Here is a 13,980-nt window from a genome sequence, read left to right as displayed (position 1 = left end):
TTATCAGTTTATCATACCATCCTATGGCTGGGCAACTGTAGAAAAAAAATATTAAGCATGATTATTTTGATTGATATTGAAATCACGATTAATAAAACAATTATTTAATGATTTCAAAACTTAGTATTTATTCAACTACTAAACCTCTGCTACTCAAAACTGCCATCATACCTCATGCCCATTCTTCCTTGCACATTGAACACTTTATTCTTAACTTCTGCACATTAATCATTTTTCGATTATAATGTTTTAATAGGAGTGTAACGAACATTTTTTGACCGATACAATACGTTTCAATATAAGGCTTAACGATTTGACACGAAGCAATATATCACGTTTTTTTAAATGATACAATTCCACATGATAAAGGTGATTTTTATACGATATTTTTAGACAGTAACAATGGCTTTCCTGTAAATTAACCTAGACTGATTAAAGGGAACGCCAAATAATTGATTGTTTTCCTCCCATTGGATTTCATTTTAAAACCAACTAATTTTTACTGATTCCAAAACGAAAAAGAACACAAAATATTGATATCAGCGCAAGCTAGTTCTCTTAATATGGATTTGTAGCATAAAGTACAACAGTACAAACTCTCTCTTCTCTTTTTATATACTAACTGACTTTATTATCGGAGTAAGACGGTCCTTTTTATGCATTAAAAAAAAGTCAAAACAAACCCTGATTTCTGAAGCTGAGCCGTGATTGGTCGTTACCTGAGCCCTGAGCAACTGTGATGTAATTTTCAGTTGACAGCAAGTGACAAAATGGTCCATCCCTTGTGATGGACAAAAATGGGAGGATTTTAGTACTTAACTCATATTCCACAAACAATTAGCAATCAGAATGCCGTGTTTAGACTCATGGGGCTGCATATAACATAGTAACCATAGGTGACTGCCGAGTACTGTAGAATGTCTGACCACATGGAGGACCATCCTTGGTTATGACCATGTTTGGTTTTAGCGAAACGCTACGGCTGAATGAGAATAGACTGTTAATAATGCCATTTCACGGAACACCAGCAAACAAGGCCAATGTTGGCCTTAACGGTCCATTTCTGAGTCCATTCAGTAACTGAACAGAAGGAAAATCCAAAAATTACTGAAAAAATATACAGTAACACAGTATGCACTATGCACGGATCAATAATCTGCTGACAATAGCTCGTACAATTTCATGCAAGATTGGTCAGAAACCTGAGAGGCATCCTTTGCATGCATCCATTTTCTGTACTGCTTAATCGGAGAGAAAGAGAGAGAGAGAGAGAGAGAGAGAGAGGCAGTGAGCACGCTACCTCAAAAAGCTTTGTGGGTTGAGTTTTTAATTGTGAAATCCTGCTAATTGTGCGTTCTGTCTAAACTGTTTGCTGTCACAATTAGTAGGCTCCTCTGTGGGGAAAACATTTCAACCACAACTTGGACTTGTGCATGTCTAACCACATCCGAGCAATGACAGTAGAGAGTTAAATGAATATAGACGCATTTGCAGTAACAGTATGATGCAATCTTATGTATGTAATGCTGCTGGCTTAAATGTTCGTAAACTGAATATCATTAACTCATTCACTGCCAGACATTTTCAGACCCTCTTTTACCTTTTAATGTTTGAAAACATGTGGAAAAAAATATATAAATAAGTTAGTGAATTTAGGGCTACTATGATTAGTCGATCAAAATCGTCGGCAATTAATTTCAATCGTCGACGCATCGTTTATTTATATATTTGGCACATTATTTTTCTCCCGAGACTGCCGCATCTCGCTCTTCTCCCACTGGCTGTTTTTCTATCTGCAACGTAGACTGTAAACAGAAGCATTGAGGGTAAAGTAGTGTACACTGTAAGGGCTAATTCGTGTTGGCAACAGAGTCCCGAAAGTTACGGCGTATTTCACCAAATATACTCAATACAATACAAACCTGCCTTTCATGGCAGCAGATGGGGATGCCCTAATATTTAAAAAAAGGAAGCAAGTTTGGGCTTATGCCTGATTTCATCTGACATAGGCACAGTTGTGATAGGGTGTTTGTTTGATGTAACGCTGTAACACAATGTCCTATTTGGTACGCTAACACGTAGCATCTTCTATACAATACAATACAATACAATACAATTTTATTTATATAGCGCATTTCATAACAGCTACAGCTGTAACAAAGCACTTTACAAACAATACTATAAATAGAACAAAAACAATAAAAGGCTGTGATACATGTATTGATAAATATAGAAATAAATAATATATAAATATAAATAAAATATAAATAATGAAGCCAATAAATTGATGGATTAAGCAGCCATTATTCAGTAAACTCGCGTTGATCAACAACCAAACCTCTGTGTGTTTCTGCCCGTGGTGGACATCGAAGCAGGAAGCGCACGCTTGCGCTCTCTCTCTCTCTCTCTCTCTCTCTCTCTCTCTCTCTCTCTCTCTCTCTCTCTCTCTCTCTCTCTCTCTCTCTCTCTCTCTCTCTCTCTCTCTCTCTCTCTCTCTCTCTCTCTCTCTCTCTCTCTCTCTCTCTCTCTCTCTCTCTCTCTCTCTCTCTCTCTCTCTCTCTCTCTCACACACTCGCGATCGGAGTAATGCGTTCATGAACTGGGAAATATCAGCACTCAACATAAAAACGACATATGTGCCACTCATCGGCATAACACAACAATAAAACGGATAATTAAGTTTGTTGTAATATACTAGTGCAAAAAAAGGTCTTCCTTTTTTTGTTACAGGTGCATACCACATTTTGATTGTGTAGATCAATTTACTACTTTTAAATAATGCATACTACTGAACAGTGTTGGGGTAACGCGTTACAAAAGTAACGCAGTACAGTAATGCATTACATTTAGGCAGTAACGACGTAATATAACTTGTTACTCCGATTTTGTTTGTAATTTCATTACAGTTACTGAGTCAGATAACGCGCTATAAAGTTCGGGATCATAGTACACATGTTAACATCTGAATCCTACACAAAACAAGCAGATCTGTTCATACCATCACTTTATTATAAGTTCTTACTTCAATCCATACGTAATAAAAAGTTGCTGTTGCACTTGGAGCCTCACGTAACAACATGACTGCACGAGTCAATACTTTGCCAAGTTATGAGAACGTCTTTACATCGTTGACATCTCCTTGGAGGGCTGAGAAATTATTGTTTGTGACAATAATCACTGTCACGGTTTCATAAAATAAAATGCAAATCATGGACACAAAATACAAGCAGGAACAAAACTAAGTAAAACGAAGCGAATAAACTGCAAAAAAATTATTCACTGTGCTTTTTAGATATGATTTAATGAACTTAGTGCCATCAATTGCCATATGTAAAACATAGTGATTCTGATTGGCTGTTCACAATCAAAATACAAATCATCTGCCGGTGACAAATGACGTCACGCTACGGCACCATCAATCGGACAAACTACAATAGACGCCTGATGCGCTCGTTTCTTATTTACCTTTTTTTTTTTAATCACCTCGAACCTTTGTCTCCATGTTGAAAAAGAAAATTATGACTAACTGAACTTTCAATTATTATAAATAGAAAAAATAAGAATGAAAAAGGAAAACACATTTACTAAGGTCAGTTTTGACTTCAATACATATTTTTGCTTTTATTACACATGCCCTGTCTGTGTGTTTCTATCTTCTATCTATCTATCTATCTATCTATCTATCTATCTATCTATCTATCTATCTATCTATCTATCTATCTATCTATCTATTTATCTATCTATCTATCTATCTATCTATCTATCTATCTATCTATCTATCTATCTATCTATCTATCTATCTATCTATCTATCTATCTATCTATCTATCTATCTATCTATCTATCTATCTATCTATCTTGTTAGACCAATTATCAATTATCGATTATATGTTATGCATCACTATTATTTGTGTGTAAAAGGCAAATGGACTGTCTCTTGTATAGCGCTTTTCTACCTTTGGTACTCAAGGCGTTTCACACTGTACCTCATTTACCTCCTGATGACGCAGCATCGGGAGCAACTGGGGGTTCAGTATCTTGCTCAAGGATACTTCAACATGGTCACAATGGCCGGGGATTGAACCCACAACCTGCTAGTTGGGAAAGGACCACTCTACCACTGAGCCATGCCGCCCCCAGTGTGTAAATTACTTTGAGAATAATGATAATTTCATTTGTGGTTTACAGTCTATTGGACAAAATATCAGTTCCAATATTTGTATTTAAAAAAATAAATCTTATTTATACAAATATTGATCAAAGGTAGTGATGTCCCACCACACCATAGTCGAAACATTTAATATTATCGACCACACTATATAGTTAAATATGCTCAAAAGTTAACTTTACCAGCTAGAGTATGGCAGCAAATTTAGCATTTTCCTTTTAAGGTCTTGAAATCATTATTAAATAAATTAATCCCCGATTTTTGAAAAAGTAACTTAAAAGTAACTTAAGCTTGAGTAACGCATTACTCTCTAAATAGAGTAATATTGTAAAGAAACTTGTTACTTTTACATGCAAGTAACTAGTAATATGTAATATATTACATTTTGGAAGTAACTTGCCCAACACTGCTAGTGAAGAAAAACAAAACCTTTTTGATAAAGTTTAAATTAACACAAAATTAGAAACCAATACAAGTGTTTATTTTAGTTTTCTTTCTACCTTCCGTTAAAAAAAAAAGTCTTGGTGCCTAAGAAGAGTGAAATATGTATACAAGTACTTCTTTTTGTATTCATTGATAATTTCACTGTATTAGTGCAACTCTGCATAGTGTATATATATTTTAAACGCACTAAAGAATTACAGCTAAAAAATTTAAGGCCAGAGTATCACCATCAATTTAAGTCGCTCCCTTATTTATAAACATGTCAGGAATGATGGCTTGTTGAGTTGCAAAGTTTAATACAAGTTGAATGTACTATCTTCTTGTCTTCATGCTTAGTTTATACATAAAGAATTTAAGCTCCAAGCGAATTATACTTATTATAAGAGCAGCAGCTTGCTGCTGCAATTTGCAGCGATTTATATATTATCCGATTAGTCGACTAATTGCGACTACTGTTAGTGATTAGTCGATTAGCAAAATAATCGTTTGTGGCAGCCCTACTGTGAATTTGTCTTTGGCAGTGAATGGGTTTTAACTGGTAAGTGAAACTGTGCTAAGATTGATGAAATGAAAGGTCAGATGTGGTTTAGGGATTCAACAGGATCAGTTAAGATCTGTCAGATAGACGATCTATTGTATCGCCCTGTCACCTTGTGATGTAGTCCACACCTTAAAATACAAATTTGCTTTCTCCTTTCCTGCTCACCGTTACTGCCACCCATGAAGTTAAAGTACATAATGTGGAATATCTTCAGAAAAAAATGAATCAAGTGAAACTTTTTATTGTCTATAGAGAACTCATGTTTTATCCAAATGAGCAAATGATAAACAATTTTAAACGGTAAATAATGGCGACAAATAGAACATTCAATGTGTGCTGTGTCACTGGTATTGGCACCCTTTTCTGTAAATCAGCATGGAAACACATTGTGACTCACCTTTGGTAAATCCAAAATGAGAATCATCTGTTCTAAATTTTCTGTGCTCATGTGACATGCATTAACTGATGACTGATTGAATGATGACTTTCAGGTTTAATAAAGCCACCTGTTCTCCACTTTTACTTTGTCACAATGGTAAAGACAAAGGAGCTGTCTGAGGACATCAGAAGTGTGATAATTTGCAAACGGAAGACCTCCAATGGGTATAAAAACAATTTGTTAACAGATGGTGCAATGAAGCGTACAAGGATAAGAACACCCTCCCAACTGTCAAGCATGGTGAGGGATCCATAATGGTGTGGGGCTACTTTGCTTAAATTAATTTGAATTTTTTTTGCTGTGGACGATTTCAAAAAAGTACCGGTAATCATGATGACTTTTAATCTCGTCATGATGACTTTAAATTTCATCTTGTCTTTTTTGCCCACCCATAGAGACACTGTGCCCACACTCTCTGGATGTAGTTCTGATGGCAGTCTGGGCACCCCTGGCGTATGGTATCCCATTCATATAGTACTGTAACAGTTGTTGAAGTTGAACTGTACTTTTGTTTTGCCACAAAGAAGAGCTGTTGTTGTCTCTTATCCTTATTGAATGATTTACAGGGTGCGCAACTTATTTTTCACGTGCATTGTTTTAATTTTCTTATTATCTTTGTGCAATTTGGAGGACTATATTGTTAATAATATTTCATTTGTAGCATAAATTAAAGGAGTTAATTTCAAAGTTTAACTGTAAGGACAGAGTTAGGTCACTTCCTGTTTCCTGCTAGCCTAGCAGAGATCTGAGGCAACACGCAGCAGAGTGATGATCGACAGACAGCCTCGTGCAGGTTGAAGAGATTTAAGTGTGTTTAAGAAGCGGAATAAGTCAAATCTAAGTACCGCCTCTTTCACCTTAAAAAAACAAAAACAAAAAACATTGTCACCTGCATGTCCATACTGTTCAGTTATGGATGTCTTCTAAGTCAAATAAAATCAAATTAACTTTTGTTTGTTTAGCCCAAATCACAACAACAGTTATCTCAATTAAAGAGAAAACAAAACACGTTTTAAGGTGCAGTAGCCCTATGCTGGATTTCGACCTACTTGAGCATTGTAGAACTTTTTCAACCCCCAAAGGTAAGACTAATGCCCACCCACACCTGGCATCCTGGTAACACTTTTGCATTTTCTGTCATTTTTACTTTAACATAAAAAAAAGAAAAAAAAAAAAGAAAAAAAAGAAGGAAAAGGAAAAACAAATCATGGATGGCATTTTTCATGGAAAAAATCTGAGATTTTATTTTTAAGCAAAATCACCCAACCCTTAGTACCCAGTGTTCGAAAACCTGGTTTAAATAGAAGATCACGGGTCCCCAGCAAGACAAAAACCCAAAGCACAACACGCAGGAATGGTTATGAGATGAAATCACACTGGCTGTGTTGACAAACTACATTTACTCCATTACGTTTACTCAAGTAACTTTTGGGAATAGTTTTTATTTCTCATATTTGATATTTACTTCAGTAATTTATTTGAGAAGTGCTACTTTTTCTCACATGAACTCACATTGTTTTTGAGTGATGACCTGCACGCCTCCGACCTTGTCGAGGATAAGCGGGTCAGAAAATGGATGGGCGTATGAAACAGATAAAGAATTTTAATCTAAGTCCATTTATTGTGGCTTGATTTGCTTTAGTTTTCTTATTTTCTATTGAAAATATTTTTTTTCAACTGATGCTGTTGGGCAATATTTGACTGCATATTATACTTTGGCGTATTTAATGTTCATGGACAATTTATTGAAAATAAATCTGAAGTTTCCAGTTCGTGTACAATTGGTGAGTAATTATTGTTGTTTTAGAGAGAGAGAGAGACAGAGAGAGAGAGAGAGAGAGAGAGAGAGAGAGAGAGAGAGAGAGAAAGAGAGACAGAGAAAGCGCAATACAGCATGTGCTTTTAAAACTGAACGATTAAAAAAGAGAAACAATCGAAAATATTCCCAGTTTCCTCGCAATTTCGGGTATTTTAGCAAGAAACATTAAGTCGACACACATGATTTGCCTTCGTGGGGCACGTTTTGACCCCTGTGTACTAAAGTAACGGTAGCTACTCTTAGTTGAGTGCAATTTTTGGCATCTTTGCCCATCGGTCAAAGGGACCTGTAGTTCATATTTAAGTGAAGTGCCGTATCATTCTGTTAGGATTCAGTGAGGTTCAATATTTAAACACGCACGATTGTGTATTTACAATCATTACAATTATTTAGCAAATACGAAATTCACAATAGTATTTATTTTTTTCTCTCACAGCTTTATAGTTCTGCACCCAGCAAGCAGGGGCAGATTTCACTGTAGCTTGTTCTGCCACTAGGGGACAGCTCGTATTCAAGAATACAGTAAAATGTTCAGACAACGGCGGCATGGTGGTTGACTGGTTAGCACGTCTGCCTCACAGTTCAGAGGTCGTGGGTTCGATCCCGGCTCCGGCCACCCTGTGTGGAGTTTGCATGTTCTCCCCGTGCCTGCGTGGGTTTTCTCTGGGTACTCCGGTTTCCTTCCACATTCCAAAAACATGCTTGGTAGGTTGATTGGACTGTCTAAATTGCCCCTAGGTTTGGCTGGCAACCAGGGTGTCCCCGGCCTACTGCCCAAAGACAGCTGGGATAGGCTCCAGCACGCCCGCGACCCTTGTGAGGATAAGCGGTATGGATAATGAATGTTCAGACAACACAATTAAGACTACATCGCATTTAATTTCAATTTCATTTAATTTTAATTTATTTTGATTACACTTGTCTCAGTTGTGTTTTTTCTTGGGTTGACTAATTAATAGCACTATATATATATATATATATATATATATATATATATATATATATATATATATATATATATATACTGTACAGAGAAATTAATCCAATCCACATTAAACAAGTACCTATAATCTTCTTTATATTTATTGTGGTTGAAATTGGTCTTTTGACTTACAATATCCATGTGATGTCGGTTGTATGCATATAAAGTCAAACAATAAAATTGTAAAAGCAAATTAAAACAATAAAATAAAAAATACATCAACTAGCTGGCAGTAAAAAATAACAAAAATAGTTCCAGATCCCTAAACCCTGAGTAAATGTGCAGAGAGCCTCAGATTTATTATTATACATGAAAACATTGTTGTTGTTTTTAAATCACAGAATTGTGTCAAAGAGAGACCAACCTGCTATTGTTTATTCTGATATTGTGATTAAAGGTGTCAAATGCAGGATCAAATTATGCCCAAATATTATATAATATAGTCATTAACATTGATCATTACCTGGTTACCTGTTACCCATAATGCTTATCTTTTTAGCTGTCAGCCGCAGATATAAACCTGGTTACCTGTTACCCATATTGCTTATCTTTTTAGCTGTCAGCTGCAACTTAGTGACATAAGCCATATAAAAAAAATAAAATTAAAAAAAAAAGAGTTGATGACTTCCTCACATAGGCTGCATTTGTTTGGGTTCAAGAACCGGTTAGAGGGGAGCAGGCTGCATATTAATGACGGTGGGGTTTTTCTTGCGAAACTTCAGTTCGCGGTGCATTTGACACCAGGTGCACCACATGCAGAAACACGAGGACAGGATGTCGTTGCACATTGAGCCCTGTGAACAACGTGCAATTATTAGTGCTGTTTTCATTGCATTTCATCATAATTGTCCAAGTTCATGCATCATTACATAATTACATAAAACATTAGGCAGGTAGTTTTTTCTGACTTTCCACATCATTATGCTGATTTATGTTAAAGAAGACATATTACAGAAAATGTGCTTTTCATTGTTTGCATAGAATTGGATCTTTGGAGCACCTCCTCCACCATCAAGTGTCAAATGAAACAACCAAATAAATCTTTAGTTAGCTGCCCATATCTGAAAATGTGTCTGTGAGTGAATTGTTCTGTACTTTGCCACCACATAACAGTGAGGCTAATTTAAAAAAAAAAAAGAAAAAAAACCCCACTCCAGATCAATCACTTTGCAGCAAAAATGGCCGAAGTTCCAACATGAAAGAATTGCTTTGGTGTAGCTGTCAAACGCTAAAAGGTAAGTAGAGCTACAGAGCTAACACGTGTTAGCACATTAGTGTGAGCTAACATTAGCTTGTGATGATGATATTGTTATGAAAATGTTTGGCTGAGTTGACAATGTAAGAGTGGAGATTTGTATTTGTGCTACATTCATCGACAAGTGGAACTGCAGCTTGGTGATGAAAGGCTGCCTCAACAAAGTTACTTTACAAGGGGATCTCTGTGGACGCTTGCTTTGAGTTCGTGCTGGGGGGGTGGCGTGGTTAAATTTGCCAGTGGTGGCTCCCGCACAATTAAGCAGAGCTGCACTGAATGTTGTAGGACAGATTAGTGTTATGACAGCATTAGCTTCTGATAAGCGCCACCGAATTTGTAAAGAAGCACCACAATCACAGTTGAAATGCTTTCAGTGTCTTTAATCAAAGGTTGCACGCTTGTTTTCACAGTCTTGGCTTTGATTCTGTTTCAAGAATAAAGCAGTCGGTGTCGTACAAGATGTGATCGGGTTGCAAGATTGTATCGGATCCTTCGGTGGCCTGCGCGCCTACTTCTGACGTCGCGCTTTATAATATATTTCTGTAATATATTCCTTTGCCTGATTGTACCCGATCACATCTGGTTCCGTCCGACACGAACGCTCACCGCCAAGTGATTTGGAAGAGCAGGAAGCAAAAGCTAACAGCAAAACGCTGCCCAAATCCAGACTATTGGTTCTCATTCTGACAAAAATTGGACTTGCCATTGGCATAGCAATTTATGGGCTGGGATGAGGGCTGACTTACTGCATGAGACATATCCGCCCTCTAAAATGAGCACATTGAACCATGGCAAGAAAATCGCTCTATAGATATGTCCATAATGTCAAATTGTAAATGAATAAAAGTAAACACAGAATATGACTTCTTTCACAATAATAGAGTTGTAACAATCAAACATCGCGGATATTACCTTGACACCATATCTATTGCGAATGCCCACTCTGAGAGACAAAGCTGCAGGGGGTGCAAACAGAGGTATCCCAAAAGCTGTCAAGACAGCAGGGCTGAACATGTCACACAATGGGAGACATCGGTTCTCTCCAAATTTTCCTGCAACTGAACAGGCCAGACACGGACAGCAAAAGAAACCATAGCAGCCTGAAAGATATTTAAAAAAAATGGTTTTAATGGCATCTATAATCACAGTATTTGCCATGAAATGATTAAACCCTCATCTGCATTGTGTTTAGAAAACACATGGTGTGCACACAGTAAGGTCAGTAAGGCAAAAGTAGAAGAAAAAAATCAACAGCGACAGGTATCGCCTATTTCCCGTCTGCATATTTAATCGACCCACGTGGTCCCAGGCAGTCCGAGTCAGTCAAACGATGTCGAGAACGGACTTAACCTGTTCCGCGTCTGCTTGTGACGTGAGATAACGGTCTCAACGCCGAATGGCTGCCACAGACGAGGAATGAACCGGGACCGCGTGGTCGATAAAATATGTAGGACGGAACGCGCTGGCGGTTAGGCGATGCCCAGCACTGAAAATCAACATGCTTTGCTAAGAATGTGGTGACAAAAGAAGTCGATCTTTATTAAAGACGAAATCAACCCAAACATATATTTTATCAAGAATATGTTCTATATATACAGGTCCACTAGTTGAAACAAGGCGTTCTTTTTAATATTACATTTGTGGAGTATGAGTTAAGGCGCAAAATCCACTAGTTTATGGCCATCTCAGGGGGCAGCCATTTTGTCACTTCTGTTGACTGAAAATGACATCGCAGTTGCTCAGGGCTCAGGTAACGACCAATCATGGCTCAGCTTCAGAAAACAGGTAAACTGTGACCTGAGCCCTGAGCAACTGTGATGTCATTTTCAGTTGACAGAAGTGGAAAAAATGGCCACGCCCTGAGATGGATAAAAATGGGTGGATTTTGCTATATTCCATAAACACAATATTAATCAAAATACCCTGTTTCGACTAGTAGGCCTGCGTAAAACATATTCTTGAAAAAAAATGTTTGGGTTGACTTGTTCTTTAAGTCAAATCCAAAAACAGAAGACATTCAACTCTGTCCTGCCATCATAAGTAAACTCTGGGCAACAAAAAAATATGTCATGGACAACATGGACTGCAAATCCAAATTATTATTAATGATTGTATAGCGGAACATCAACTCTCAATTGCCTTGAATTTTGTGGTTGGCACTCGGATGGGGTTAAAGTGAGAAATAGTTCTTACAAGAGCTTTTGTCTTGACAGCAATCAAGGAGGCCGCTGTCCCATTCTGTCAAAGTCTGTTTTGGAGACATGCTGAAGGATCACATAAGACAAGGCAGCAAGTAAATAAACACAAGTTGCACACATGGTCCCAATTCAGTTGATGAGAATAAATTACACATGTATAAACCTTGAATTCTTCATTGACCATTGGGCCACTGCTCATTTCACCGATGTCATCTTCCTGCAGCACTTTATTTGATTAACTTTCACATCACTTTAACAAACACTATATAGTACTATAATGTGTGTTCAATGTTGCCCACTCGGTATCCATTGCAGCCTGATCATCCTGGAAGGGGGATTCCCCCATCTGTGGTCCCTTCTCAAGGTTTCTCACTTTTCCCCAGATGGGGTTTTCTGAGTTTTTCCTTTCCCTCCTGGGGGTTAAGATCAGGGGATGTCGTGTATATGATCTGGTGCATACGTGAAGCCCTTTGAGACTTTCATGTGATTAAGGGCTTTATAAATAAATTAGACTTGAGTTGACTTGAATTTCAGATAACATTTCCAAATCCCAAAAGTGTTGTTTCTACTGCTCCCTTCAATAAAGAAAAATTCTAAATGAGACAGTAGACATAAGTCCTTGCTACTGCTAAATGTTGGTTGGACCAACATATTTTTCAGATATGAGAATCAGCAATTGCTACTTCTGTCAAATTTTAGTCTTCTCTCTGCAATATGCCACCACTGCACATTCAGCATTGATACCTATCCCATGCAATGTTTACATGAATTTTAAGATTTTCTTTAGTTGTCAGCAGTAGCATAGAAAATTCCTTGGAACACTCCCGAAAACTTTCAAGGGTGTGACCTGTGGCCTTCAAGCTTCAAGCCGCGTCAGGGAACGTCATGCGACCGTGACATGCAATCAAATTTGATTTGATCTTTTCTTTTTCTTTTTTTAATACATTTTGACAGCAAATTGCCCCTGTAAAGCCAGCTGCCATGCACCTGCAAAAATGTTGCTGGTTAAAAATGATTTTGTGCCTTCGTCTTGTGTATTTACAGATACAATTTAGGGTTGCATCATTAATTCATAGGAATAACAATCAGAAACAGAAATATTTCTTACCTGGATGATTTTGCGTCTTATCACAGGGGAAAGCAAGATAGGACTATGACACTCTGAGGCTCTTGTCCAATGAACACTTTGCTGAGCAATGCAGCAGAACCTGAATCCATGGCAGCAATGTGCATTTCGACAAGTGGCCATTGTTTTGTCATGCAGGTGTGTCCAACTAGTTAGACACACAATATACTCAATCCTGAAAAACTTGTAACATATTATACATGCTGACACCTCAGATTAGACTGTCTCCTCTGCAAAATACAAACAGATTATATGTTTTTCTATGGTAAATGTGAACATTTTGCGGTGCAGGTACTTTGAATCAACTTGTAATAGGTGGAATGCTGAGCAGCGTCTATACTGTTTGTACTACAATTACTGAGCAGGGAAGAATACAATAACTGCACTATTGGCTTTTCTGTAACAAATTGTAGTGGTGGAAAATGACCACCCAACAGTTGGGATAGAGAATGCAGACCTGACCCAAGACTTGAATGAACCGATCCAGTTCAGGTTGCCAGCAGGGCCTGGGGCCTGTCCCAGCTGACTTGGGACCTGTCCATCTCGCGGGAGTTCATCCCAGGCCAGTTAGACTTAAATCAGCTATGTGAACCACTATGCTAACAACGGCCGCAGCTTGATAATAATTTCATTTGTTATATTAATTTGAATATTTGTCATCTCTAAAGTCATTGCGGGATGATTTCCATGCCCTATTTTCTTTTGGAAAACAATGTAATAAGATCTTACAGAAGCGCAACAAATTACAACCTGAAATGACAATGACTGATTGACTGAAGTATCATCTAAGTGTGACCTGATATGGGGCAAGGTATCATAATTCTTCTCTCAAATGGAAAAAAGAAAACAAAATACAGATATGTCAGAGTGATATTGATAATTAGTGTAATTGTAAGATAACAATAATAATAATAATAATAATAATAATAATAATAATAATAATAATAATAGTCATACATATTCAAATGGAAGTTGGACAAAAACAAATAAAGTCATGGTAGTATAAACA

At 37.3% G+C, this 13,980-nt stretch overlaps 1 protein-coding gene across 1 annotated transcript; it reads right to left on the bottom strand.

Annotated features, from left to right (window-relative positions):
- Window positions 1–8,285: 8,285 nt before the first annotated feature.
- Window positions 8,286–13,064, bottom strand: LOC147138054 (cornifelin homolog). The gene is made up of 4 exons (XM_086048506.1): window positions 12,954–13,064; window positions 11,841–11,911; window positions 10,560–10,747; window positions 8,286–9,186 (listed from the first exon to the last, which is right to left on the bottom strand). Exons 2-4 carry the CDS (start codon window positions 11,908–11,910, stop codon window positions 9,058–9,060), a joined length of 387 nt encoding a protein of 128 aa, XP_085904632.1. The 5' UTR covers window position 11,911; window positions 12,954–13,064; the 3' UTR covers window positions 8,286–9,057.
- Window positions 13,065–13,980: the final 916 nt, after the last annotated feature.

Source organism: Filicampus tigris, chromosome 12, assembly GCF_054856515.1.
Source record: "Filicampus tigris isolate MCC_2025a chromosome 12, RoL_Ftig_1.0, whole genome shotgun sequence".
In the NCBI taxonomy this organism is placed as follows: domain Eukaryota; kingdom Metazoa; phylum Chordata; class Actinopteri; order Syngnathiformes; family Syngnathidae; genus Filicampus; species Filicampus tigris.
Note: the sequence above shows the minus strand (reverse complement) of the source record. Positions and strands in the feature narration are given on the sequence as shown.